The 27,707-nt window shown below is 39.4% G+C and overlaps 1 protein-coding gene across 9 annotated transcripts in view; it reads left to right on the top strand.

Annotated features, from left to right (window-relative positions):
* Positions 1–27,707, top strand: part of fryb (furry homolog b (Drosophila)) — a 64,061-nt gene that overhangs the window by 371 nt on the left and 35,983 nt on the right. For 5 of the 9 annotated variants that reach the window (XM_028032028.1, XM_028032027.1, XM_028032025.1 and 2 more), the window contains exons 1-5: positions 8,683–9,447; positions 25,417–25,610; positions 26,472–26,525; positions 26,671–26,810; positions 27,463–27,553. In XM_028032028.1, the coding sequence (XP_027887829.1) occupies positions 9,201–9,447; positions 25,417–25,610; positions 26,472–26,525; positions 26,671–26,810; positions 27,463–27,553 (726 nt within the window). In that variant the 5' untranslated portion in view covers positions 8,683–9,200. Of the gene's footprint in view, positions 1–8,682; positions 9,448–19,315; positions 19,584–22,874; positions 23,698–25,416; positions 25,611–26,471; positions 26,526–26,670; positions 26,811–27,462; positions 27,554–27,707 lie in introns of those variants that run through there. The other 4 variants (XM_028032032.1, XM_028032029.1, XM_028032030.1 and 1 more) reach the window with 3 other exon arrangements.

Here is a 27,707-nt window from a genome sequence, read left to right as displayed (position 1 = left end):
TTTGCAGTCCCCACACAACGGACAATACCGTGCCGCTTTGTAAGACAAATTAGCCAAATAACAGTCAGAAATCGACCGTTGCTTATATTCCTAACATAACGGCATAAGACAAGCTTTGCATGTTAGCTGTATTTAAGGCGATTATAATCATGAAAAATGAATGAAGAGTGTTTGGAACGAAAATGGAAGAACGTAACATGCAGGTCTCAGAGTTCATCTGGCTGTCTGGTGCCATGTCTGACTCTCTGATGTCAGGAATGGGCTGTGGAATAAAAGAGCTGAAATTATAACATAAACCCAGCTAGAAAGGACTTAATGGCATGGATCAACATAAGCAGCAGAACAAACTGCTCATGTTGCAACTTATATTAAGGTATAATTCATCCATTCATCCATCCATATTTTTGTTCTTTTGTCTTTGTGTTTTTTTGTTTTTGTTTATTTGTGGGGGTTTTGGTAGGTTTGGTTTTTAAAGCCTGACCACTGCTGGTTGTACTTATGATTTATTTATTTTTTCTTAATTAGTATTTTTACATTTTATAAATGGATTAAAATAGACTGAAAACAGGAAAAGTATGGCGTTTCAACATGACATTTGTGTATATTCAGGAGTCCTGTTATATTTAGGAAACAGGTAGCTTGGATGTCTTAGGAGAGAAAGTCAGTAAGTATATGAGCATGTATTATTTACATGCAGTTCACCTTCACCCAGATAACTACTGTACAGTTGTGGGAATTTTCAGCTCTTAGCGTTCATGTGGATCACATCTATTTGCCTCAGGGAGATTTTTTTTTTTACACTGCCTCTCTTCTCCCCCTCCTCATCACTCAGCCTTAACCCCCTCCTCATTTCTCCAGCTGTTTGAGACAGCCAGTCAGCAGCACCGCCCCAGCTCTCTCCATTGTTCTGTGACTGGCCATAGGCTTAGTGCAAGAAAACCCATACAGCTTGAGATGTGTGTCGCAGTCTACAGTGCCTCTAACATTCACCAAAACTTTTTTTTATTTTTGCTTTGCATTTTCAACTGAAGTCTTTGCAGCCTTAGATGTATTTTTTTGGGCTACATGTTATATTTGCATATTAAATTAGGTCAAAAGACAGAGTGTAGAGCAAATATAATCTTTCTCATATTTTAGTCCATTAAAACATGGAGTAAAATAGGTTTTACATCAAGAAACTGGAATTTTCACCTATTCTTTTAAAGTCTTACCACAGATTCACAAGATGATTTAGGTCTGGATTTTGCTAAGGCCATTTTAACAAATGTACATGCTTTGGTGGAGACCAGTTAATTGTAGCAATTACTGTATGTTTAGGGGTATATAGTTATCTTTCAGCAATGGGTTTTAGGCTACGGTACTCTCCAAGGTCAGATTTGCTAAGTACATAACAAACAGTAGCTCTGTCAACAGATTGTAGATCTCTACAGCTCATTCAGAGTTGCAGTTGGCTTTTTGGCTGTTGCTTTCATTTTTGCTCTTATTCCGGCTGTTGGTTTATGTGGATGGCCATGCAGAATTTGCTATGTGTGCAGTTGTGCCGTCCTCTTTCTATTTTCAGACAATGGGTTGAGCAGAGCTGTGTGAGAAGTTAAAAGCTTGGGACAATGTCTTACAACCCAATCCTACTTTAAACTCCTCCACAATGATCTCTCTGACTTGTCTGCTGTGGTCCTTGGTCTTCATGATGCTGTTTGTTCTCTAATGTTCTCAAACAAACCACTTAAGCACCACCCATAAATGTATGTGTGGTGGTCCATTGACTTAAAAAAAGCTTTAGGTATTTTTGTAATCCAGATCATTCATAATGTGAATGCTTTAAAAAGTTTTAAGACTTAAAATGACTTGTCTCATAAACAATAAACAAGAGTCATTTGATTAGTTTGTCACAATGGCTGCTTTTTATCCCTAAAGCTGTTTTTTTTAGTCATGTGAATTGATGATACAGTTCTTTTAGAAACTATTTACTTGGGTTTAAGAAGTGCTGCAGTTAGAGTTCAGTTTGTAAAAATTCAGAGCAATGTTCAATATTTTGGTAACATTGCTTCATATATTTTGACCATTGAGAATACTTAATATTTGAAACACACTTCTAAATGTTCTGTTGTGATTTTTTCCAAAAAATGTTTTCAAACCCTGTTGGAGATAAGGAGTAACCCTTGACTGGGGCCTATAACATGAGAGATGAAAATGCCAGGCAAGGAATTTCCAGTTGAAATGATAAAAACAACATTATGACCCCAGTCTTTGAGAATGTTTTTTTTTTTTGCACAATGTTAATTGCATTTATTTCTAATAGGTGTTTGATCGTAGTTCGTTCATAAACGGATGGAAACAGGGGCCTTTTAGTTGTGTGTGTGTGTGTTTTTTTCCCCCCCTATGTATGACTTAAACACACTTCAGAGGTTTAGTTCAGCATAAATATGACAATGAACTTCATGTGCACAAACCATGCCTGACCTCCCACTTTATCTGCTCGGGTACCTTCCTCAACTGCTTCCATCTTTTCTCGCTGCCATTGTTTCCATAGATACCACTCTGCACCTCACTCCCACAAACTTACATAACCTGGTGTTTTTTGTCAGATACACGCACAAGTAGACGCATGTACAGCAGATTAGAAAGTACCACTCCTGTTGGCTATGGCACCATCATTAACCCACAAAAACATACGCACACGTACACATTCCTTGCCATCATCATCCCTGTTTGACTTTCCCTTGGGTGTTGCTATACTTAGCAGAGGGTAGCAGCATAGTCTTTTTCTCTCAATAATATGTCAACCCTGTTCTGGCTGTGTTTTAGCTTGATTGTATCAATTTTAGAGTGGAATTAATTTATTTTCACTTAAGTGTTTCATGCATTTGCTTGTACAGGAGGTTTCACATAGCTCTGTTTGAGGGATGTTGTTTTTGTTCCTGTAAAGTTTGAACTTGCTCTGAGGTTGCTTGATAGTGCATTAGTCCGCTCATTAGCGACTCCAGAGATATTATTGCATAACAGATCTCTTCATAAAAAGGCTGATAGACATACTGTAATGTGTTTATATGTACAGTACTTCAGACTTACTAACTGGTTTGTTGGTGTATAAACTAAAGTCCATATAATATTGTGCTATTACTGAATTTAAAATAGCTCGTCTATATAGTGTAAGCAGACATTTTCTCTTAAATTACAGACAGAAATAATGCTGAGTCTTTAGCACTGAGCAGTATGTACCTCGTTTTTTATTACATCTACAGAATACATAATAATGAATTAAGATAACAATAGTTGAGTATAGAATACATTCTGTTTTTATAACAATAAAACTTAAATGAAAAAACTTGAGAAAACTTGAATTTCTACAAGTGAATTGCTCAAATTAAAAGCATACTTTTCACTCAGATTGCAAAAAGATTAACATACTCGCTATATGTCAAATTTTATATTGATAAGCTGAATTACTGCTGGGAAAAGAGCAGATTTAAATCTAAATTGACATTGTAAAAAAAGTAAACTTTTCTTTAATTTAGAATCACTTCAGGGTAAACAGATGTTGAACATGTAGCTGTTTCATGTTGTAGAGCTATTTTTCTTTGTTATGGTCTTGTTTGACATTGCTTTTATAAGAGAAAATAGGGTAAAGCAATACACAAATGACTTGGAAATATCCTACATGTTAAGCACAAAAATTATCTATTTATCTAAGGTACTACAGTACTTGGAGGACAAAATTATAGGACAAAATTATAATTTATGAACTACTAAAATGGAAAATGTGTGTACAAATCACATCCAAAAACAAAACTGAAAGTCTAAAATATTATTGACAGCAATTTTGATCCTTGCAATGAGCTCAAGGGGGCACTATTGTAGAGCCAGTGTGTTGGTTAAATCAGGATAGGAAAGAGAAAGGGACAAAGCATAACACCGAACAACTGCCATTAAAGCCAACTTTACTGATAGCAGCAAATATAGTGATAGTACCCATTTACAAGTCAGTATATTGACAAACGTTCTAAAAATCCCACATACTGTCCTTTCAGTTTAATCTATTATTCCAGCCTGTTATGGTCTGACATTTGTAAGTTATTTACATATTTACATAGATATCTTTCTTAATTTATTATTACCAGTGTCCTTTTACACTGCTGTATTATTTTATTAGGTTCCTGAACATATCTGAACAATGTAACTAGAAAACAATTTAGAAGGGTGTTGCCTTAAAAATTCCAATCAAAAATCAAGTCCAAGAAAACTGAAAGTCCTAGTCTCGTGCGCAAATGTTGACAGTAGCACAATGCCAGTAAAAAACATCCAGAAATAACAAACTACAGTTACCCGACTGCCTTTTATAAAATATCAGTTATGATACATAGCAAAGAATAAGTGCATCTATAATCACTCAAAGCACTACAATTCAGTTTTATGGGGATTACTTTCCATGAGATTGATTTATTTAATTACAACATTCCATATTTGTGGATTCCACAACTAATAGTTATCGTGTTAACAGATTTTCCATCCTCAGGTATGGGTCTTTGTCAGTTCTTTATAATTACCATGGGCTTTCTTGCTACTTGTCAGATTAATGCAGGTCAGAAGACCATATATTGAGAGATTTATTTTTGTGCTATTCTCTTTCCACTATCAGAAGGTGGATTGAACCGTTCTCAATAAGATGCTTAAGGCTTGGGGTGTTGTTTAATAATCTAATTCTGCTTAAAATTTGTCCACGACTTTATTCCAACTATTTGTATTGGTCTTCATTATGTGTTTTTTGTTTACTTATTTTGCCGAACAAACCTGTGGGCTTCACAGACAAGCAGTAATTATACAGAGATTGATTTACACACATGAAGTGTCTATGGTGTAATTGGTTGCACTGTATTTTAATTTAAGGACGTTAAAATAAAGTGGGTTGATTACAAATGACTATTCTATTCTTTTGGATTTTATCTGTAATTTAAAAAAGAAAAAAGAATTTTTTTTCCCAGGTCAGGATTATGAAGTTTTGATATGTGGAAAAGGGTGTTAGTACTTTTGCAAGACACTGTATTTTTATCATAGTGTCTCAAAATAAACTTTGTGTACAATTTGCTGATACTTTTCCTAAGCATGCCTCTAAATACAACCAGTCTTCCTTTGTGATGCTGTCTGTTTAAATTTATTCCAGAATCATTGCGTAATCTCATAGTAAATGTCAGACATAATCTTGTGAAAAAAATTGTTACAAACCTGAACTGGTCCTTATAAAATGCCTTATTCTTGGGGTGAGGCAAGGCTATCACTGGTTTTGTTTTTTCAACTTAGTAAAAAAACATGAGCTGGAGTCTTGCCTCAGTGCATAAGCGTAAAGTTAATGCGTTTATCCCCATAGCTCTCCTATTAGACTGGGTGGCTGAGCGTCCAGGACGGTCTGCACAACAGTTACTATGACAGCGTGTTTGAGCAGCAGATGGAAGTTTTCTTTTGAAGAGGAGCTCTAAGTGGTTGCAATCTAAATAGTAATTAGAAAGATGATTATGAGAAGAGGTCTTTCAATTTGGGAATCATCTTTTGCTTTGATTAGAAGAAGCACAGTTATTTTGCAAAAGTCATTTCAGATGACAAACTTAAGTCATTTGAAAAACAAATAAAAATGAGGAAGTGGAGCAATGAAGAATTGTTTTAATGATTAAAAAAGAAACCAGCAAGTGATCATGGCACATTCCTTGTGGTTTCATTTGTCTGAGGCCATGTCTATGTGGGAGAGGAAGTAGTTTTATATTTCAGACTATATGTGAGACGGGTTGGCACCACTTTGTCTCTCTTCTTTTAGCTTAGGATCCGCTGCTCCTCCATCAGGGAGACAATGATTTATGTGCAATATTGAAAAACAAACAAAACAGGAAGAGACCACCAGACATAGGGACATAATGACTGATTAAATTAAGAAAACATTACATTACTAAACAAAGTAGGGTGTTGCTGGTGGAGGTCAACTATTGTTAAGATAGTATTGTTGTTTGTCCACAAACCCAGGCTACAAAAAAGCTGTTACACTGTGGTTTATTGTTTGTCTTTTTGGTTGTGTTACTTGGTCTTGGTAAACCAAAGTGTATTTACAATGGGTAAAGGGCAGCACGTACTGTATGTCACAGTTGTCTTAATAATGGATGACAATATATGTGGTGTGTATTTGAATTACAAAAAGCTTTAAATAACAGGAACTGACAAGCTTGTTTAAGATGTGTATTTCATATGTTTATTGATATAAGCAGTTTATCAACAATTGCCTCATTTTAAAAGATAGTTAAACTAAGAAACATCTTTGCATCACAGTGTTAAAGGGCTTCAAGGGAGTAAAAACAGGTTTGATTGTGTATTTGAAGAAGTAGATTGTCAGTCTTTGACCTGTGAGTCTTAACACAAGCGGACGATCAGGCCCAGTAAATATTAGGCAGAAAACCTGAGAAGCTTTTCAGGGAACCTGAGTGGTGTCTGCTTTCACACATCAGTTGTCATGGAACAAGGCCCCGTCAGAAAGCATGATGTTTTGTACAAACTGTTGGCTAAAATGTACTGCAAAAACAAACCTATTAAGCAGTTAAGTCCTCCTGCCTATTGTTTACCTATATTCGCTTTACTTTTGGCAACATTTTAAAGTGTAGGTATTTTGTAAAATTGACTTTTTTTTATCTTTATATCACATTATAATGGTATTCCCTCATCAAACACACACCTGGAGTGCTGTTTTAATTATTTTATGCATATTGAGGAATCCTTGAATATCTTGTGGTAACCACTCATTGGTGCCTAAACGTTTGCGCTCCCAAAGCGCCACCCTTTTCCAGGCGTTAAATTGCAAAGAAATTTGTTTCAAGTCATTTTTGGTATATGTAGCCCTTTTTATAACAATTGAAGGTAGCATAGTTACTTGATTGTGCAATGAAATGGCAACGTGAGCCTGGAAATACATAATTTTGCCTTTTAAGAAGCCACTGCTGTTTCCGACACTCTGCTTTCACCACGTCATCACAGCAATGCTCCTCCAATAGCCGTTTACAACTGTTCTTAGGAGTGTTGGACTGAGGAGTTTGTATGATAAGCTCAGTAGACAGTTTCACCAGGTGTTTGCTAATTGCTGCTGCTGCTAGTCTAGTGGAACTGTGTGGAGAAGGTGTTGGGGAGGGGTGGTCTGTGGGGCAATAGTTCAGAGGAGACTGCAGCTCCAAGGAAGAGCTTTGTGTAAATAGGTGGAACTCGCACATGGCTGCCATAGGAGATGCAAGGATTTCTCAAACATGCATGAAAGAATCAAAACAACACTCCAGGTACATTTTTGATACGTTATAACATTATACTGTTATAACATGAAATAAAGCTCAAAACTGTCGATTTTACATTAAACCTTCCGTTTAACAAAGTGTACAATGGCTTTATCTGTATCCTGTATCTGTATCAGTAGCCTTGAGTTGCTGCAGTTTACAACAAAATCTAACTTCCTCTTGTCTTCATCTAACTTGATGTCTTTCCACACTAGACCACTTTGACCTTTGAGAATATAGAAAACTTTAAGACTCATACAAGTTTTGTTTTTGTCACACCCACAAATTAGCTCTTGGGTGAGGCACTCAGTGGAACTGATGTCATGACAATAGCGGGGTAAACAGCAGGAAGTTAACTGAGGATAGATGGGTCCTGTGAGACACTAACTACCCAACCCTCCAGAGAAAACAGAAGTGAGATACTGTATGCACTAATGTGCTTTGAAGAGAACCTAAGGAAGAAAACAACATTTGTTTAGTAGAGCTGTCTCTTAAACAACCACTCTTCACTTTTCTGCCTATTTAGGGTTGTTCAGCAGAATTAGCTTTGAAGAGTGTTGAATGCGACTATTGTGGCTTATTGCTTGATTACAGTATTACATGATCACTTGCAATTACCCTGGCAGAGCAAAGCAGTATGTTACATTTCCTGTACAAAGTTAGGAAGATGAGGAATAGAAGGGCAGTTTGCATTTTGTGGGTCTGACTTAATTTATGGACACTTTCCAGTGTTTATCTAAGAGGTTTTACTATCATTTTTTTTAACAAGTACTTTCATGTTGTAACAATTTTGTCTTTTCTGGAGGCAGTTGGCAGGTTTTGAAAACCAACTTCTGTTCACATTTGTCCTGCTGTACAGTTATTACACAGACAACACTGTCTGACTTTTATTTTTTTAAATACATACATGATTCAAGACTGTTTATCAAACTGACATGTAAATATTTTGAGTGTGAATCCTTCCTGTTTGTAATGACTTGGTTTTTACCTCTGTGAATAGGTGTGTCTCAGTAATCCTACACCATTAGCATGTTGAGTTTAATGTAACTGGTTGAACAGCCTCAACCAGTGAGGCACAGGGACTCCAGCGTTTACACACACCCACATGCCATGGTATGGCTGTGTGAGTCAAGCAGATGTATGCTTATCTGTCATGCTTTACTCCCATAGGAAAAAAACAGAAGGAAAGCAGTCAACGGACAGGTGTGTGAGAAAGATACCACAGCCAAAACATTTTTTTTACCGCGGAAGGCGGTAGCTAGGAAATGGAAGAGGGGGGAAAAAACTCTAGAAGAACCACCCAAACTTTTTAAGCCACCCAATCAAGTTGCTCGCTTGGAACTGGATCCCTCCCATGATCACCACCTGAGAGCAAAGAAACACAGCTGTGCCTCACAGAATGAAAAGACTGAGAAAGAAAGCAAGAAGAAACTAAAGAACTAGAGAGAGCAAAAGCTGGGTTTTTGAAGACAGTGAAACATCTTGGAAAAATAAAAATTGCTTTTCAAACAAGCAAAACTATGAAAGAGCGTTTGGAGTCTTAAACAAGAACATAGAAAAGCAACTGTAGAGACAAGAATCTGAATCTTTGGAAGATCTTTTTATCTTGTGAGCTCACCGTTGCCGGATTGAATGAACTCATCGTGAAGGGAAGATACCATAAGAGGAAACTGGATATCAAAATGTGGACAAAAAGAAAAGACAAGAGTGAAGAAAAGTTTTAGAACTTCTTGATTTTCTAACACATTTCTGGAGGGTTTTTTTGTTTGTCTTATTTATTTTTTCTGTTAGAATTTAATGTTGAACCATGTAGTATCTGTTTGCCAGCTCTGAAAAGGGCTTCATTTTGAATATTGACTTCTGGGAGCAGATCGATCTCCAGCACCTTGTGTTGCTGACGATACAGACATGTCTGTAGAGGATGAGAGATGCACTAACAGTCTTAAGGATCAAAGCTGTTCTTCCAATCCCAGTAATGGTCAATCGCCGAAGGAAGGTTCAGACCCGGTAGTTCCCATCCAGAACCAAAGCCATGATGGGATTGTCCTGGATCGCATTGCCTCTTTGTCACTGGACACATTTGACCGCAGCGATTTCAAAGGGAGATTTTCAAAGATCCAACCTAGATCCAGAAAGAGGACAAGGATCTTTGCAGGTAGGTGAACGCATGCTGTGATGGGTCCTGTTTTACCCTGGTAAGAACCCTTATGTTTGAATATAGAATCTTTTCTTCTGGAAGACTTTTTGAGGGAGAAAACAACATAAAATATTGTTTCACACCTAAAATAGTGATCCTGAACTCACCAAATGGAATGTGAATATGCAGGTTTTTCCCAACAAAGAATGTAAAGAAGTCGGTGATCTATTGCTACCTTCAGACCCTCTCTGTCTCTACATGTCTGCCTTTGTATGCTCTTTGAGACCATTTTTGTTTTGAGAAAACAGACTGTTATTACTTCACCAATAATCAGAGGTAGAAGCAATGTTGTTTGGTGGTCTAAACCAGCTTGTAGTGTCATGTCCAAGCACCCATCAAAGTTTGTTTTTACAAGGTCCAGCGAATGTTAATAAATAGATAATACTGTGTAGAATTGAAATGCTTGTTTTAAGTGCAGGACTTCATTGGTTTACCCAGATATGCCACATACATTGTCATTCATTACACTTGTGGCACACATGTTGCTTTTGAAAAGGATTATATATCAATGCCCAAACTTGTAACATTTTAGCATCAACAAAAAGCTACAGCAGCATCAATCAATTACCAAGAAAAAAAGAGAGAACCCGTTTTTCCTTTTAGAACCTTATCAGTTAACTTTGCTGCAATTCCATCCATTCACAGAAAGAAATAAGTAAAATGAGGAATAACCAAGTGTAAAGTCAAGTGCTTTTTCTTTAGTAAACTTGTAACATAAAAAAACACCATTTCAGAGATTATTCAAAAAGAGTAGTGTGGATGTAAAGTAAATTTTAATTTAGAATATTTGTGTAAGTGGAGAAAAAGGGTCCAAGTAACTTTGTTCCCTTAGTGGGAATTAGCCAAGCTTCAAAAAAAGAGTGAAAAAGTGTGCAGTTAAAAGTGGAAGGGAAATTTTGGGCTAAAGTAGTTCCTGTGCAGCAGAGTACCAACTGCACAAACACTTCTTTCAGAAAGGAATTAACAGCGTCTTAGAAATAATTGAGCAGGAAGGTTAAAATGGTCAAATTCTCAAAACAAGAAATGCTATGAAATTGAATATTGTGGGGCTTCTCTGCTGTGGTAGTATGGACCCCCGAGGCTTTGATGTGAAAGAGGCAAGTATGCCTGGCATGAAAACTTCTCTCACTCAGACATTCTTTAGAACAGTGACCTATTGGATCAACCCAGCTGTGTCAGTGAGACACTACTGCGTGAACTGTAAACCTCAAACACTCTCTCTTGGGATGTGTGTAGCATTTTACTCCCACGGTGTTGTGATGTTTGAGTAAATATTCCTGACAATTATTCAAAGAAATGCTAAGAGATAACATGTCAACATGAAATTAGTATTGTTGCTATTAATCTGTTTTTTTGGTTTGGTCAAAAGATTAAGAGCTTGCAAGCAACTGTTTCCAGCATAGCGATGTTTTTACTTTCTTCTTACCCTGTGACATTGTAAGTTAAAACGCAAGTTAACTGTGTTTTAACTTAATTAAAACACAATTGGGTTTTAATTGTGTTTTTAGGTAAATATCACTTAAAACTATTTTTTTACAGTGCAGGCTGACAGTAACTTCATAGACTCCCAGAGTAACTCATTCATTTATTTGCAACTCTGAAGATGTGCCACAAGTTAGCACTTTGACCAAGAAGGACTGACCATCCTCCCTTATGGTGGATGTAAACTAATAAAGGTAGGAATCATTTACTCATTGAATAGCGCTCTTTACAACAAACGTAACTCATTTGCACTTAGCAGGTGAGTAAATTGCTTTTAAATTAAACTGTTATCTGTACTAGAAATATATATATATATATATAAAAAAAAAAAAATTCCCTTCTCACCCACCGCAGGTGGTTCTTATCCTCTGAGCTCGGGTCCTCTACCAGAGGCCTGGGAGCTTGAGGGCTCTGCGCAGTATCTTGGCTGTGCCAAGGACTGCACATTTCTGGACTGAGATGTCTGATGTTGTTCCTGGGATCTGTTGTAGCCATTGGTCCAGTTTGGGGGTGACTGCCCCGAGGGCCCCGATGACCACAGGCACCACTGTGGTCTTCACCTTAATTAAAACACAACTGGGTTTTAATTGTGTTTTTAGGTAAATATCACTTAAAACTATATATATATATATATATATATATATATATATATATATATATAAAACTTATTTTTCTGCTTTTAAACTGATTAATTAGGAATTAATCAGATGACCATAATGATTCTTTCCAATTTTTTGAAATGAACATTTAATCCATCTTTAATCTGAAGTTGAGTGAATATGCACTACAATTCATGTTTGTTCATTTGTCCCTGCATATATGATCATATGTACACATGCGAGCATGTGTGTTGCCTGTGTGTTTGGAGGAATCACATTCCAGCAGCTGGCATGCCCAGGCCTCTGCTCAGAATGTGAGGAATCCCATGAGTTTTGCAAGGGTGAGTGCATTTTATTTTTGTTTATGGTTTTCGTTTCTATCCCAAAATATGGGTGTGGCTGTTATTATCTATGAGCAGATTTTCTTCTATTCTCATAGTTTTCTATTAATTTGAATAGATTTTCCTATCTTGTGTGAACTCCAAAGAGTATTTCCCATTTACACTGTTCTATGTATGTGCAAACACTTGCTGGATCTAGTACAGCAAAAGATTTGCATCTTAATTTGAAAATGTCTCTTTTTTTAGTATGAGGAAACTCTGCATCACAGGGAGTTTTTTTTCTTCTTGCACAAAATTTGTATTTGTCAGTATGTTACTTTTAAAGTAAAAAACATTTTCCATAAATCCCAACAATTAACAGTACATTATCATCTTGAGTGTGAGAAACACACACAAAAAATGCAATTCTTCATAGAAACTCTGTGGTTAGCGCTGTTGTCTGAGGCATTTTTGTGTGGAGTTTTGGTTCATATGTCTACTCTGAAAACATGCATGCCAGGTTAATCAATCACTCTAAATCTCCTTAAACACTGAGGGTTAGTGTGTGAGATCATAGTTGTTTGTTTTATGTCTCCTTATTTACCTTGTGGTTGACTTGAGACATACGTACTTACTTTGTACCTGCTTCTTACCCATTGAATGCTGGGAAAGGTAAACACTCCCAACCTTAAAAAGATTAAATGGTTTGGTTTAAAAAGTGAATGTATGGACAAAGATGAGAGAATGAATTTCAGTAGATTATAACAATCTCTGAGTATATCTGATGTAACAATAACAATATCATTGCAATGGTATCACAATGGGTTTTGCTGATAGTATTTTCTCCATGACTGTAGCAAAGTAAACATAGTTTCCAGACCAGATTCAGTTTGCGGAGGTTCCCTGCTGTATCTCTACTCCTCTGAGAACAGGCTCTAATTGTCTCTTAATGTGAATCAGGCCATTCTGTGCTCCGTAACCCTCCTGTGAGCAGCAGCTTTCAAGATGCTCTATATGTGTCCCAGCGTCTCGTATTCACATTGTCTCATTGTCCTTTCTCCGTTTAACATGTCCTGTGGCACTTCTGAGGACCCTAATTATGCATCGCTGATGCACATCTAGCTTGATCACCTTACCTTTACTTTATAGTTTTGCTTTGAGTATTGAATGTAAGAAAGCAAAAGGAGAAACATTTACGGTAGTTTATTTTGTATCTAATTGATCGGTTATTTTACTCTCAGTAACTACGTATGCTTTAACTGTATTAATAGAGAATAATTGAGACTGGCAAATGACATTTTCTGTCTTTAAAAAGTAAAAGTAATGGAAAAAAGTCATATAATCATTTTAGTTATGGCCTTAGAATGTCGGTGACTATTTTTTGCTTAATTGGCCCTGACTGGTGACTAGACACAAATGTTGTCTATTTTCAGTCAGTGAAAGCCCCCATCTAGGAGACTTAAAGTTGCTAGTTTTGAGTTTCCATGAGTAGTTTAAAATGTAGTCAGGGTAAGTACAGAGATGTAACGTGCTAATTTAAACAAAACTGTTTTCTACAAAGGCATGTTGAAACATATTTGCAGTTTATTCAGACTCTGAGAAAAAGCTAAACTTGTGAAAAGGAAGGCTAGATGGAGCACAGCAATGTTGCTTGATATTAACCTTTTGAGCTTCCAACCGTTTTTTACCTGTGGTGATAACTTCTATAGGAAGGTAAAGACACTTCAAATGTCTGTACTCTGTAATCATTTTTGCTTTAAAATATGAGTAAAACCCTTACTTATCAAGTCACGCAACTCTTACGCACTTGGAATGAAGTTGCCTTTGCTTCTAGTATAAATAATTAATGATCATTTATAACATAAAGGCAAAAACATGATGCTCATTTATCTCCTATAAATGTTTTAAAGATTAGAAATTGCTCCCGAGATTTTTATCTTTAAGAGACAGATTTTCCATACTCAGTCATAGATTTCATTTAGTTACAATTCTGTCACTGGCTTATTTTTTTTTCTTTTTAAACAGCAACGGCTTTTTAAAACCATTTAGCATCCCCTGTGAACCCGTCCACCCAAAAATCATCCTATTTGATCCTTCTACCTTTTAAGTAATCATTTTTATGTTTCATTTTAGTGTTATAGTTAAATCATGTCTTTTGTACATGGGCTTCATTTTTTTTTTCTTGAAGAAGCAAGGACTTGTCAAGACCCAACTGAACTTTATTATCATTTCTTTCCAATATAGAAACATAATATTAAAAATATTTTGTATCCTACTGGAAAAAGTCAATATATCAAATAACAGAACATCCGGTTACAGCTTGTATGTAATGTCTATTTGAGGGAGTGATGACAAAAAGGTGCTGTTATTGGCTATAGGCTGATTTGATCTGCCTGTCACTGTTTCACTTCGCTCTCATTGTGTCACAGCTGCTGTTGTGCAGTGACCACTCGCACCTGATCATCATCCTCCTGATCTCCAGCTGCTGCCATATAAGGACGGAACTCTCCCTGCACGGCGTCAGATTGTTGTGAAACCCTCAGCGCGATCCCGCTCCTGTCCTTGACCCTCTCTGTTGGATAAGGACCTCCTGGCTTTGACCCCCCCGGCCTGTCTGACCGGATCCCCGTTTCGATCTGGACTCTGGACCCGCGGGCTCGGATCCCCTGTTTGCCTATGGCCTTTGCCTCCGATTTATCCAAGATATATTATGTCATGGGACTGCTGCGGGATCAGGCTTTAGCCTGGGCGCTAGCATTTGACTCCACTACACCGTTAACATCCCTTACCTTTAAACAGTTCACTGACGAATTAAGCACGGTGTTTGATCATCCTGATCATGTTGGGGACGCCTCCAAGCGCTTGCTCAAACTGCGCCAAGGCTCCCGTAGTGCAGCCGAGTTCTCAGTGGAGTTTCGCACACTGGCTGCAGACACAAAATGGAACGACGAGGCGCTCAAAGGAGTATATTATCAAGCCTTAACTGAGGCCTTAAAGGACGGTCTGTCCGTCAGTGATGAGGCCAAGGACTTGAACTCACTAATTACAATGTCTATCCGTTTGGACAACAGGCTTCGTGAGCGACGCCGGGAGCGATCTGGTCAGTCCGCCTCAGCACTTCCTCGGCTGTTTCAGCCTGCGGTGGAACGCAGCAGCGCCACCCCTGTTTTTCCGCCGGCCCAGTCACCGGCTCCAGCGCCCCCTGACGACGAACCCATGCAAATAGGTAGAACGCACCTGACTGCCACAGAGAGGCAGAGGCGTCTTCAAACAGGAGACTGCCTCTATTGTGGAAAACCTGGGCACAGAATCTCCAGCTGCCCTGTACGGCCAAAAGACAAGGCTCATTAGAGGTGGGGTCTCTAGTGAGCAGCACGGGCAATCCCCAACTCTCTACCAGCCGCCTGCTAATTGACATTAAGCTTTGCCACCAGTCAACCTCCCACTCATTAACGGCCTTAATTGATTCTGGAGCTGAGGATAACTTTATTGACGCAGACTTGTCCAAAAGACTCAACATCCTCACCGAACCCCTCAGCTCACCATTATCAGCTAAGGGTCTTAATGGTTCTCTCTTGTTTTCTGTCACATGTCAGACATCCCCTCTGTTGATGACATCAGGGAACCACAGGGAGGTCCTCAGATTTAAAGTAATCCCGTCCTCCAGTTTTCCCGTGGTGCTGGGGCATCCATGGCTGAGACTTCATAATCCCCATATTGATTGGGTCACAGGGAGGATAGTTAGTTGGAGTTTGTCCTGTTCTGACAACTGTCTTCGTGCGGCTCAGCCTGATTGTGGGAGTTTTTGTGACGGTCCGGATCCCCCCGACCTGTCATTGGTTCCTCCTGAGTATCACAACCTAGCTGCCGTTTTCAGTAAGTCCCGAGCCCTCTCTCTCCCCCCTCACCGACCATACGACTGCGCGATAGAGCTCCTGCCAGATGCTCCGCTGCCCAACAGTCGCTTGTTCAGTCTGTCCAGGCAGGAACAGGAGGCCATGGAGACCTATATCAACGACTCCATGGCCGCTGGTATCATCCGCCGCTCGTCATCCCCATTAAGTGCCAGTTTCTTTTTTGTTGGAAAGAAAGATGGGACATTACGTCCATGTATCGACTATCGGGGGTTAAATAGGATCACTGTTAGGAATAAATACCCATTACCTCTTATGTCCACGGCTTTTGAATTGCTGCAGGGGGCAAGCATCTTCTCCAAATTGGATTTACGTAATGCCTATCATCTAGTCAGGATACGTGAGGGAGATGAATGGAAGACGGCTTTTAAAACATCCATAGGGCATTTTGAATACTTGGTGATGCCTTTTGGCCTAACTAATGCCCCTGCTGTCTTCCAAGCCTTTGTGAATGACGTTCTGAGGGATTTCTTGAATCATTTTGTGTTCGTTTATTTGGATGACATACTTATCTTCTCACAGACCAAGGAGGAGCATGTCAGTCATGTTCGTCAGGTCCTCCAGAGGCTGCTGGAGAACAAACTGTTTGTTAAAGCTGAAAAATGCAGTTTTCATCTTTCCACCATTAACTTCCTGGGGTTTGTCATTGAGGTGGGACAGATCAGAGCTGATCCTGCCAAAACTAAAGCAGTGGTGGAGTGGCCAGAACCCACTACTCGTAAGCAACTCCAGCGCTTCCTGGGTTTTGCGAACTTCTATCGCAAGTTCATAAAGGACTACAGCGTTGTGGCTGAGCCTTTGACTCGCCTCACTTCAATTAAGCAGCCCTTTGCATGGCCACCGGAAGCAGCAGTGGCCTTTAAGGAAATTAAGCAACTGTTTTCCTCCCCACCAGTCCTCATTCACCCGGACCCTGAAAAACAGTTTGTTGTAGAAGTGGATGCATCGGCCACTGGTGTCGGGACAGTTCTGTCCCAGCATTCTGGTTCTGCTCTCAGGCTACGTCCTTGTGCCTTTTTTTCCAGGAGACTCAGCCCTCCTGAACTCAACTACAGTGTGGGGGACAGAGAACTACTAGCTGTTAAACTGGCTCTGGAGGAGTGGCGCCACTGGCTGGAGGGGTCCACACAACCGTTTATAGTCTGGACCGATCACAAAAATCTATCGTACATTCAGTCCGCTAAAAGGTTAACTCCACGCCACGCCAGATGGTCTTTGTTTTTCTCAAGATTCAACTTTGTCTTAACTTACAGACCTGGCTCCAAGAACTGCAAACCCGATGCACTTTCTCGTCAATTTGAACCTGAGGCCCTGGAAGGAGCACCAGAAAGTGTCCTACCGGCTTCATGTGTGGTGGCAACTCTCTCCTGGGAAATCGAACAGTTGGTGAGGCAAGCTCAGCAGATACAACCCGTCCCAGTGGACTGTCCACCCAACCGTTTGTTTGTCCCAGAAAGTGTTCGTCCTAAGGTTCTCCAGTGGATCCATGCGTCTAAGTTCGCCTGCCATCCTGGGGTCCATCGAACACTCACCTTATTGCAGAATCATTTCTGGTGGTCATCAATGGCTCAGGACACCCGTCAGTATGTTTCCGCCTGCCCCATTTGTAGTCAGGGTAAGTCCAGCAACAACCAACCCGCTGGTTACTTACGCCCTCTACCGATCCCAGGCCGACCCTGGTCACACATTTCTATGGATTTTGTTACGGGGCTTCCCCCGTCTGAAGGGAACTCTGTTATTTTAACCATTGTTGACCGGTTTTCCAAGTCTGCCCATTTTGTAGCACTACCCAAGTTGTCCTCTGCCATGGAAACGGCCAATCTCCTGGTGTGCCATGTGGTTCGACTTCATGGCATACCTGTGGACATTGTTACTGACCGGGGGCCTCAATTCACATCCAGGGTCTGGCATGCCTTTTGTCGAGCCTTAGGAGCCACGGCGAGTCTTTCATCGGGGTTCCACCCACAAACAAACGGCCAGACAGAGAGGGTTAACCAGGAATTGGAGGCAGCCCTGCGCTGTATTGTCGGTAGTGATCCTGCCTCTTGGTCTCGGTTTCTACCTTGGGTGGAGTACTCCCACAACTCCCTGACCAGTACAGCCACAGGTATGTCCCCATTTGAGGTGTCCTTGGGTTATCAGCCATCTCTGTTTCCCTCTCAGGAAACGGAACTCTCAGTACCATCTGTGCAGCATCACCTTCGCCGGTGTCATCGTTTGTGGCGACGGACCCGTGCGGCCCTCTCCCGGACAGCCGAACGCAATCGCCTCCTGGCCAATCGTCGCAGGACTCCCGCCCCCAGTTACCAACCGGGTCAGGAGGTTTGGTTGTCCACGAAGGACATACCTCTAAAGACGGACTGTAAGAAACTCTCACCTCGTTTTATTGGCCCGTTCGCCATTACTAGGATTATCAATCCGGTGACGGTTCGCCTTGCCCTGCCTCGAACTATGAAGATCCACCCCTCGTTCCACGTGTCTCGAATTAAACCTGTCGTCTCTAGTCCCCTTTGTCCCCCCGTCCCCTCGTCCCTTCCTCCGAGGATAGTTGACGGCGGCCCTGCTTACACTGTTCGCCGTCTCCTGGATGTGCGCCGTCGGGGGCGTGGTCTGCAGTTCCTGGTGGACTGGGAGGGGTATGGTCCTGAGGAGCGGAGCTGGGTGGCGCGTTCTGCTATCCTGGACCCCCAGCTCGTCCGGGACTTCTACCATCGTCGGGGAGGCCGTCGGTTGTCCTGAGGGGCGCCTTGAGGGGGGGGACCTGTCACAGCTGCTGTTGTGCAGTGACCACTCGCACCTGATCATCATCCTCCTGATCTCCAGCTGCTGCCATATAAGGACGGAACTCTCCCTGCACGGCGTCAGATTGTTGTGAAACCCTCAGCGCGATCCCGCTCCTGTCCTTGACCCTCTCTGTTGGATAAGGACCTCCTGGCTTTGACCCCCCCGGCCTGTCTGACCGGATCCCCGTTTCGATCTGGACTCTGGACCCGCGGGCTCGGATCCCCTGTTTGCCCGGCCCGAAGATCAGGGGCCGCCTGATCCTGATTTGATTCCCTGGTTCTGACCCTGGCCTGTCTGACTAAGAGTTTGTCGACCTCCTAATAAATACCTGGTTGTATTTTCTGTTCAGTCCCTGTGTCCATCAGTGCCTGAGCCTGACACATTGGCTTATAATGCTCATGGCATACTTATGGTACATGTTATGTAGATATACTGAATCATCTTCATTCTATTTTTCTCTCTCTATGCATTGTGTATTACTCAGTAGTTTTTTCATTCCCATTTTCCCTGGTTGTATTTTTTATGTTTCCTGCAATTTGGTGATTTATGCCCTCTCACTACCTCCTTCTCACCCTCGCTTTCTCCTCCCTCTAAGAGGATTGGCCGCTTGCGTCTGCTAACATCTGTGTATCACTGTCCTGAGAGAGCAAAACAGAGAGGGGATGGGGGTGTAAGCTAACAATATAGCAACACAGAGCTCAGGCAGGGCTGACATACTCTTTCATTGCGTAGACGCACTCAAAGCAACAGACAGCCGCAACATCCGCATCGCTCACTGCCCACCTGCATCGTCCTCCCTCTCTCCTTGCCTCTTCGCTCCGTCAACTCCTCCTCCTCTCACTCGCTTCTCTCTCAGCACCTCATCCTGCTGTCCTGTTCCCCCACTGCTGTCTGTCACCGTGGCGACCCAGCCTCTGCAGCCATGGCGACCAGCCAGCAAGATTCAGGGTTCTTTGACATCAGCCTCAAGTCTCTGCTCAAGTCTTTAGGAGGCAGTGAGTACAGCTAACAGATCACAGTTGTTGTTGCCGTTATGCCGGACAAATGCCTGACACATAGCAGTGATGGACTTATAAGCTGTCAGTGGGTCCTGCAGTTTACAGACTCTGCTTTGTTTTTGTGAGTCACAGAAAAGCTGGCATCTGATCTACCCTTGTCAATATTTGGCAATGTTATGTAATAGAACAACATTCTGACAAATGCTTTGCAAAAAAAAGAGAACGGCTTCATAAGTGTAGGGTACATGTTATTCCTCAGTAGTTTTCAACAGAAATGTCACATCTTATGCTCAGCCAACAGAGTGGAGCTTTCTGGCTTTGTTATAATCATAGCATAGCAGATTTGGATCCTAACATACTTGTCTGTCCACTGAAGTTTTTATGCTATTGGCATTCTAAGAGAATCCAGAGGCTCTCTCAGTTTCCTTGTTTTTGTTTACTAAACAGAGCTGCTCTCACTCTGAGGCAGTTAGAAGTGAACACCCAGCAGCATCCTCCATCAGTTTCTGTTGAACACTGTGTTCCTCAGCCTAGCAGCGGTGGGTTTAGGAATCTGAACAATCACAATAAGCAGAAAGCATCCCTGTCCTATTGCCCCAATGGGACTCATTGTCACGCCGCCTGCAGTTTGTCATCACCGTGTCATTAATTGTTATGATGTTGATGTTGAGGATGCAGAGATTAACCAAGCGGTTTTTGCTGGGTTGAATTCTGGATATTGATACTAGACTGATGCAAGTTTTGTTTTTGCTTTTTTTCTTTCTTTTTGCTGGTGCAGTCTTTATAGGGACACTTCCAGAAGTAAATAGATTTTATGAGCGTGTTTGGCTAAGTTTAGCTGGATAACCAGTAGCAAGTTAGCTTAGCGGTCTGGCTCATAAGTTAATTTTCAGATGACGTGATCAGCAATAGCAATCTTTGTTTTGTTTTTGAATATTTAATCTATTTTAATATTTGTTCTTCTGGACTAAATCACATAAAAGATAAAAATTGTACTCTGCTACAGAAAATGAAGAACTTAAAAGATCTCGCCCATTTTTGCATTACAGCAAATGTCCCTATCAGATTCCTACTAAACTCAAAAAATGGCATTAATAGACATCCTTGTAGCTGATGCTTAAATAGATTAATACTAGTGGGAGCTCTTAGTTAAGATGTATTATGAATGTAGAAAAAAAGTCAAATCTTTGAACCGCCAATTACCTATCTACACTGATGATGGGAAAATTGTTTTGCCATCTGGATTTATTGTTGATGTCTCTTTTAAATGTGTTTTAAGATCCATGTTGAAGTAATAGTTGCAGAAAAAATATAGAGAGAAAATTTTAAAACAAATCATTCTGTGTGAGATATATTTGTACATTAAAGTTATAATGTATGTAGTTTTAGCTTTTGGGCCAAACTTGAAAGTCAACAGGATGATAAATAGACCTTGAAGGTTGAAAATGCTGGAAGCATAGAATATTATCAGCCAAAATCGTAGACAAATAGCTGACTTCATCAAGTTGAACTTGTCAGATTTCATGCCACTGCGCTCATCCCAAAACATGAGCGCAGATTTAACATGAGCCTGTTAAATCTGAATAATTTCAGATTTAACAGGCTAGCTTTTATTAGCTCCAGTCTTTCATTTCACTAATTTAAGTAATTGTTCCTTACCAGGCAAATGTACATTTCATGTAAGAATTCTGCTTTTCAAATGTATTTCAAGTAAATTGTGGAATGTCTATTATTTAATACATCATTCAACAACCCAACAGAACTTGCAAGATGGCAAGTTCTGTTGTTGCTCGCAATCACTATTTGTCAGCTTTGTTCTTCAGCAGCAGCCAGGTTAGGCTCTGTTGCGTCTTGTCAAGGGCAGTTAAATTGTACTTGTTGTAATTCTCTCTGCTGTTAGACATGACTCATCTAGCTGTTACCTAGAAACTGACAGAAATTTGCAAAAACATGCACAGGATCAATCATTTTTGTAGATCAAGAAAGATTTTGGGAGGCTTTTAAACACCCAAATTAACATCTTAGCCATGGTTATGAGACATGAGGCATCATCCAGGTACACTGTGCATTAGTCTTTACAAAATCAGTAAACTGATTAAATTGTATTTTCTTTCTTGTTTTTATACATGTAATTTTAGGGTTGCACCAAGCATTCATCCAGTCAGAAACAAACAAAAAAATATTTTACCATTGAGATAATGTACCCTAACTCAGTTTCACAAGGTTGTGGAAACCTTGTGAAACAACCATTAGTCTGAATGTTGCTTTGTAACCATGTTTCCATGTAAAAGAGGCAATTATTGTTAAGTCAAAGGAATTTTTAATCATGTAAGATATTTTCATAGAAACAACTTTTTTACTAGATTTTTAAACATGTCTGGGGTTTCATTCAGGCTGGGAGACAGAGAGTGAAAGCGAGACCTAACAAATAAGAAGGTTGAATGACGTACAGTTTGTTTTTTACACAGACATAATTCTAGTTAAGAAAGTATCATTTGTTCACTTGAAATCCATTATGTTCCAGAATCCTTATGTTGGTTTTATAGAAATGCTTGAAATGAGGTGTTATTGCTTAACATTTTTTTATTTTAATTTGTTGTTTAAGTTTGTATTGAAACACATGGCATTTTGATAAAGACATTCTAAAAGATCAAATCCATAATACCTTTTTGCTTATTATTGAAATTTTTTCGAGTTTTTCTTGATGCTTACTGTGTTCCATCATACATTGTATCTTTCTTGCTCAGACAGTATTTTAGTTGAAGCAGTAAAATATAATTAAACATGTACATTAGGTACTAGATGTTCAGAGTTTGTGTTGAATCATCTCTTGAAATGCTGAATCATGCAAATCCCTGTGCTTGTCTGTCTGTTAGAGACATGTTTATGTTCTTTTCTAATCTTCTCTCCCCTTGCTTTTTCTGACACATTCCTGTACAGTACACACAGTTAAGTTCACATTGGCAGACACCTTACAATTATATAATTTCGAAACTCTAATGGATTCACTTGCTTGGAGTCAATCTGTTTTAGCTAAATGAGATAAGTGCAATTTACTTTGAAGTTAAGCCATGTTAAGTTGTTTGACTTCCGCCAATTTCCACATCTGTGTTTATTTTTTTATGTGTGTTTGTGTGAGTGTGCACTTGTGTATGAGTAGGGGTCAGTGGGAGTGGTGGGTATGTAAGAGAGTGACCGCCAACCATCTATATATAGCGCCTCTCTCCTCCCCCTGGCTCTCTCTCTCTGAACAGTGTTGAAATTCCAACCCAACTCTTCTGGTCGGACCTCCACAAGGATAAGATTCTGCTTAACTGCTTCAGACAACTTGAAGACAGACACTTTTAGAGAATTGTTTTATTTCACTTCTTCATTCCAATAGGATTCAAGGATTCAAAAGTCACAGGAACTACTGTTTAGAGACTAGGTGGCAGGTCGGAGGCAGAACTGAAGCTAAAGTAGGAACTGACAATTTGACTGTGGACTCATATAACTGACGGGCATGAGGCCCTGGACAGCCTCTGATCTTGCCAAACATTTGGAAATATTCTCAATCCCTGTTTGTAGAGTCACCTGTCAGCAAAATTAGTTTGCACTTGCAGTTTTTTGATGTTTTAAAAGGATACATTGATGCCATTGTCTCTTCTAAGACTCGGACTCTTTGAGATCTGAGGCGTCAAGCAACATTCACGTGGGAAGTGTCAATCTGGCTCTGGCTTTTTCCAGTCTGGAATATCATTTGGATTAAATTCGGGATAGACCTTTCAATCCAGTCTTTGTGACATCTTTCTGTTCAATTTGATCAAGGATGGAGTTTCACATTTTCAGCTTTGGTTAAACCGACCAAGAATTAATAACAGACATTAACATGATGTCTGTGATTTCTGGTGTGGTAGATTATTTTGGTTGTAAAGAAAAATACCGTCTTGCAAGGAATTACATTTATAAAGTTATGGGAGCTGACTTTTACTTTCAGTAAAGTCCAGTTGCTCCTCCGTCCTACTACTTTGTCCCTTTTTCTACACTGTACCTGTGCCTTTTGTCATTTAAATCATGGAAGTCCCAACCAAATGGAGTAGAGCTAGTGTCATCAGCTTCATCAAAGGCCTTGGTAAGCTTGCATGGCCGTGCATTCATATGTACACGTGTGTGCATCCTGTGAGTGCTCAGGTTTCATCCAAACGAATGGTTGAATGAGGACAGTTGGGCTGTGCGCTCAGGGAATTAGTTCTCACCTCTCCACTTAGTCAGGTCGCATGGTCATGGAAGGTCAATTAAGACCTGACATTGTTGTTATCTGATACTGTATGTGCAGGGGCGGCCCAGGCCTTCTTGACATATGATAAATCATCAGGAGCTCAATATGAGCATAAATCCTCTTTATGGTGGTAAGGAATGTTAATACTCTTTTCAATGTAATCTCGGAACATACCTCTTTTTCGTACATTTTTCTGTAATAGTGCTGACTTTTTTCTGTCCATTTATTTTCTCTTCTCTTAAAAGCTAATGGTGTCCAGGCTTAACAGTGATGTAATCATGAATGAACTTCAGTTTAAAGTGATGTTTGTCTTTTTTTTTCTTCCATCTGTCCACTTTAACATGTTTCACTGTAAAACTTGGACAACAAAATTTATTCTTAGATAGAGTAGATTTTCACTTAGTAGGAAAGGTTAATCAGACAGATTAAGCTTAAACATTAAAGGCCAGTGTTTTGACTTTTTATTCAAAAAGCAAAAATTATCTTTTGGCGGTTTTTAATTAAATAAAAGGATATTCATCATACTATGATATTGAGATAGTCCAAGCCACCTTTTGTTGTATTCTGATTACAAAATTCTGAGTATTTTAAACACATTTTATGTAAGTGACCGTATTATTCTAAATTTGTGTTGTTTTTTTTTTACAAATAAAAATCTGAAAATTGAAACATTCGTTAAGATAATAAATTGCATATTTATGACCTTTGCAGTATCCGTGACCATGTGTTGTCTTATATATGTTCAGCCTATTGGATGGAGTCTCACAAAATTTCAAGTCTTGCCACACATTCATTGGATTCAGGCTCTTTGACTGGGCAATTCTGTTGTAACACTGAGTTCATGTTTAGGGTTGTTCTGTTGGAAGAACCAACTCCAACCCAGTCTGAAAACTTTCTCAGCCTCTCATAGGATTTTCATGATATAACTCAATTTCTTAGCTTCTATAAATATTAGATTTGTGGAGTAGACAACTAATAATCGTCATGACAACAGACATTGTGCAACCTCAACCATAGATCGCTGCAGCTAATCTACCTGTCAGTTCTTTGTACCTTGATTAATGTTTCCTTGTTCAGCCTGTCAGTTTTGTTAGACAGCCATGTCCTGCTAGGTTGGCAGCTTTTCCATGTCCTTCCTATTATTTGATTATGAACAGTGATGAAATCTTCAAAATGTGGGAAATTGTTTTAGGACCTCATTCTGCTTTGCACTTCTTCAAAACTGTTTTCCTATGTTCCTTGGTCTTCATTATGTTCTTTGTTCACCAATATTCTTCAAAATACCTTCAAGCCCTTTAAAGAACAGCTGTTTTTATAACTAACTTAAACTACTCACATGGTAACTGTATATGCTAATTAAATTTTGGATTTTATTTAGAGGTATCAGTCTAATAGGGACTGACTACAAATACATTCTACACTTTTCATATTTTCAGCTGTGCATTGTGTTAGTCTGGCCTGGCAATAAAACATGTAAATTACTGAATACTTTTGCAGGGCAACAAAATATAGCCCAGTTGGAAGTAAATGTATGGTAAAAATATTTTATAATTATTTTATTTGTTTCCTCAGCTTCTCCAGTGGGACTGAAGCCACCAATACCGCCAGCCAGTGGAACGTTGGGAGAGAGGAAGGGTCCAGTCGTCATGGCGCCTGTTAACGTAGACCCTGAGAGCAAGCCGGGGGAATTTGTCCTTAAAAGCTTGTTTGCAAACTTCACCTTGCTCTCCGAACGCAAGATTCGCATCATCATGGCAGAGCCGCTGGTGAGTGAGTTTAGATTGATTTTTTCCATACAGGTTTGTCTCTATTTTTTCTACCTTTTCGCTCAAATTACAGAATCAATAAATATACATTTGGGCTATTTGACTGTATTATCTAAATCAACTTTTAGGAAGATCTTTATTGACTAATATTTTTCATGACATGCATCCTAAAATCCTTAGCATCCTGTCTCTTATGAGACACAATCTAACTTGGGAAAGTTGAACAGAATTTTCAGTCTTTTTGATGAAATATTCCAGGATGGACTGAATATAAAAAGGGGGGAAGAAGTTAATCAATCGCATTTATTTAGGAATGTAGATGAGCTCATTTGTATATGATGCAAATACCACAGAAACTTCCTCTTTATACATTTACATACAGTAAAAGTAGATTTGAAGCAGAAGACCCGAGTGATCTGGAAGGGTGATACAATGAAAACATGTCTTTAATGTATCCTATTTTCTGGACTATAAGACACATTTTTTCCCAGAGTTTTGGTAGTCCTGAGACTTAGTAAGGTGGGACATATATATATTTTTCTTCTCACTGACATATTTATTGACTGTTGCGTTAAATGTTAATTTATACTGACAGACATAAACCAAGGAGTTAATTCCACCTGCAACCTTAAGAGAGGGGTCACTAATCATTAATTTTGTACTACCATGGTAGTCAAAGCGGAAAAGCTGTTTTAGACACTTAACACAGACGATTATCCATACTTTGTCTAATAATTTCAAAGCTGTGTTATTTTTTCCATAACTTAGCTTTACATTTGCCATTCCATGTAAAAACAAATTAAGTAATTTGTCCCCGACTCTTTGCTCATTACCGTCTCCTTGGTTTCTACTTATTTCTAGGAGAAGCCACTTAACAAATCCCTTCAGAGAGGAGAAGACCCACAGTTTGACCAGGTGCGTCTTCCTCATATAGATCTCAACAGTCCTTCCCTTCTGTGCTATGATAAATGTTGATATTTTAGTCATTTATTGTAATATATTAAGTCACAAAAAGAGTGAGTCTACATTCCACCTGTTCTTCTAACCTCCTTCTGTGCAGCTGATCAGCACCATGAGCTCTCTGGCTGAGTACTGCCTGCCCTCCATCCTGAAGACTTTGTTTGATTGGTACAAGAGGCAGAACGGCCTTGAAGATGAGTCCCATGAATACAGACCCAGAGCCAACACAAAGTCCAAAAAGTGAGAAAGTAAAAACAGCAAAAACTGTCAATTTAATGCTTATGTTACTACTTGCTTTGATCATCCACCAAAACTGGAAAGCGTGTGGGTAATATTTTTAGCAAAAAGTATTTCTAAATGCTTTTTCTATCTATGGGCAAAACTTTTAGAAGATTATTGTTTGACAACAATGTACAAATAGACTTATTGTCACATTTCATAGGTATGGCTTCTCATAACATAATTCATTTAGATGTACCTGCGTCACATCAGTTATTTTTTGTTTGTCCTAATTTTCACTATAAGGCCAAGTGGATTTCCTGTTTCACATATCAAGATGGTATCATTTAGTGGTATCATTTGACCTCAGTTTAATGACAAAAATTATTTAATTTTGAGACTTCTTCCTCCTTCCAGAATCTAAAATAAGGAGAACATTAACTTCACATTAAATTACAAACAAGAAGGCTGCTGCTATTAATTAGTTCTTCTAGGATGTAGTGTGAACAGCCAAATAGAAACATCATAAGTGCTTTTATGTTAATAGAGGTGTAAGAATAGAAACAGCAAAAGCATTTAAATGGACCCTCTTGCAGGAACCATACTGTAAAAAAAAATACAAAAAAACAGACGTGACAACTAATCAGTGTTTCTCTGACTGTGTGTCCCTTAGTGATGAACAACAGAAGGACTACTTACTGGAGCGGAGGGATCTGGCAATAGACTTCATCTTTTCTCTAGTGCTTATTGAAGTCTTAAAACAGGTGAGGCTCATTTTAAAGTTTAATTAATTTACTGGATGTCTTCCTCTGATGTAGTGAATTTGTATTTACTGTTAAAACAGCATAGCATCTCATTGGGAAAATTTTTATATTTTTTCCCAGCATTTTTGGCACATGAATATGTGATATCACTTTT

Source organism: Xiphophorus couchianus, chromosome 11 (genome assembly GCF_001444195.1).
Source record: "Xiphophorus couchianus chromosome 11, X_couchianus-1.0, whole genome shotgun sequence".
Lineage (NCBI taxonomy): Eukaryota > Metazoa > Chordata > Actinopteri > Cyprinodontiformes > Poeciliidae > Xiphophorus > Xiphophorus couchianus.
This window is presented reverse-complemented; position numbering and strand designations above follow the sequence as displayed.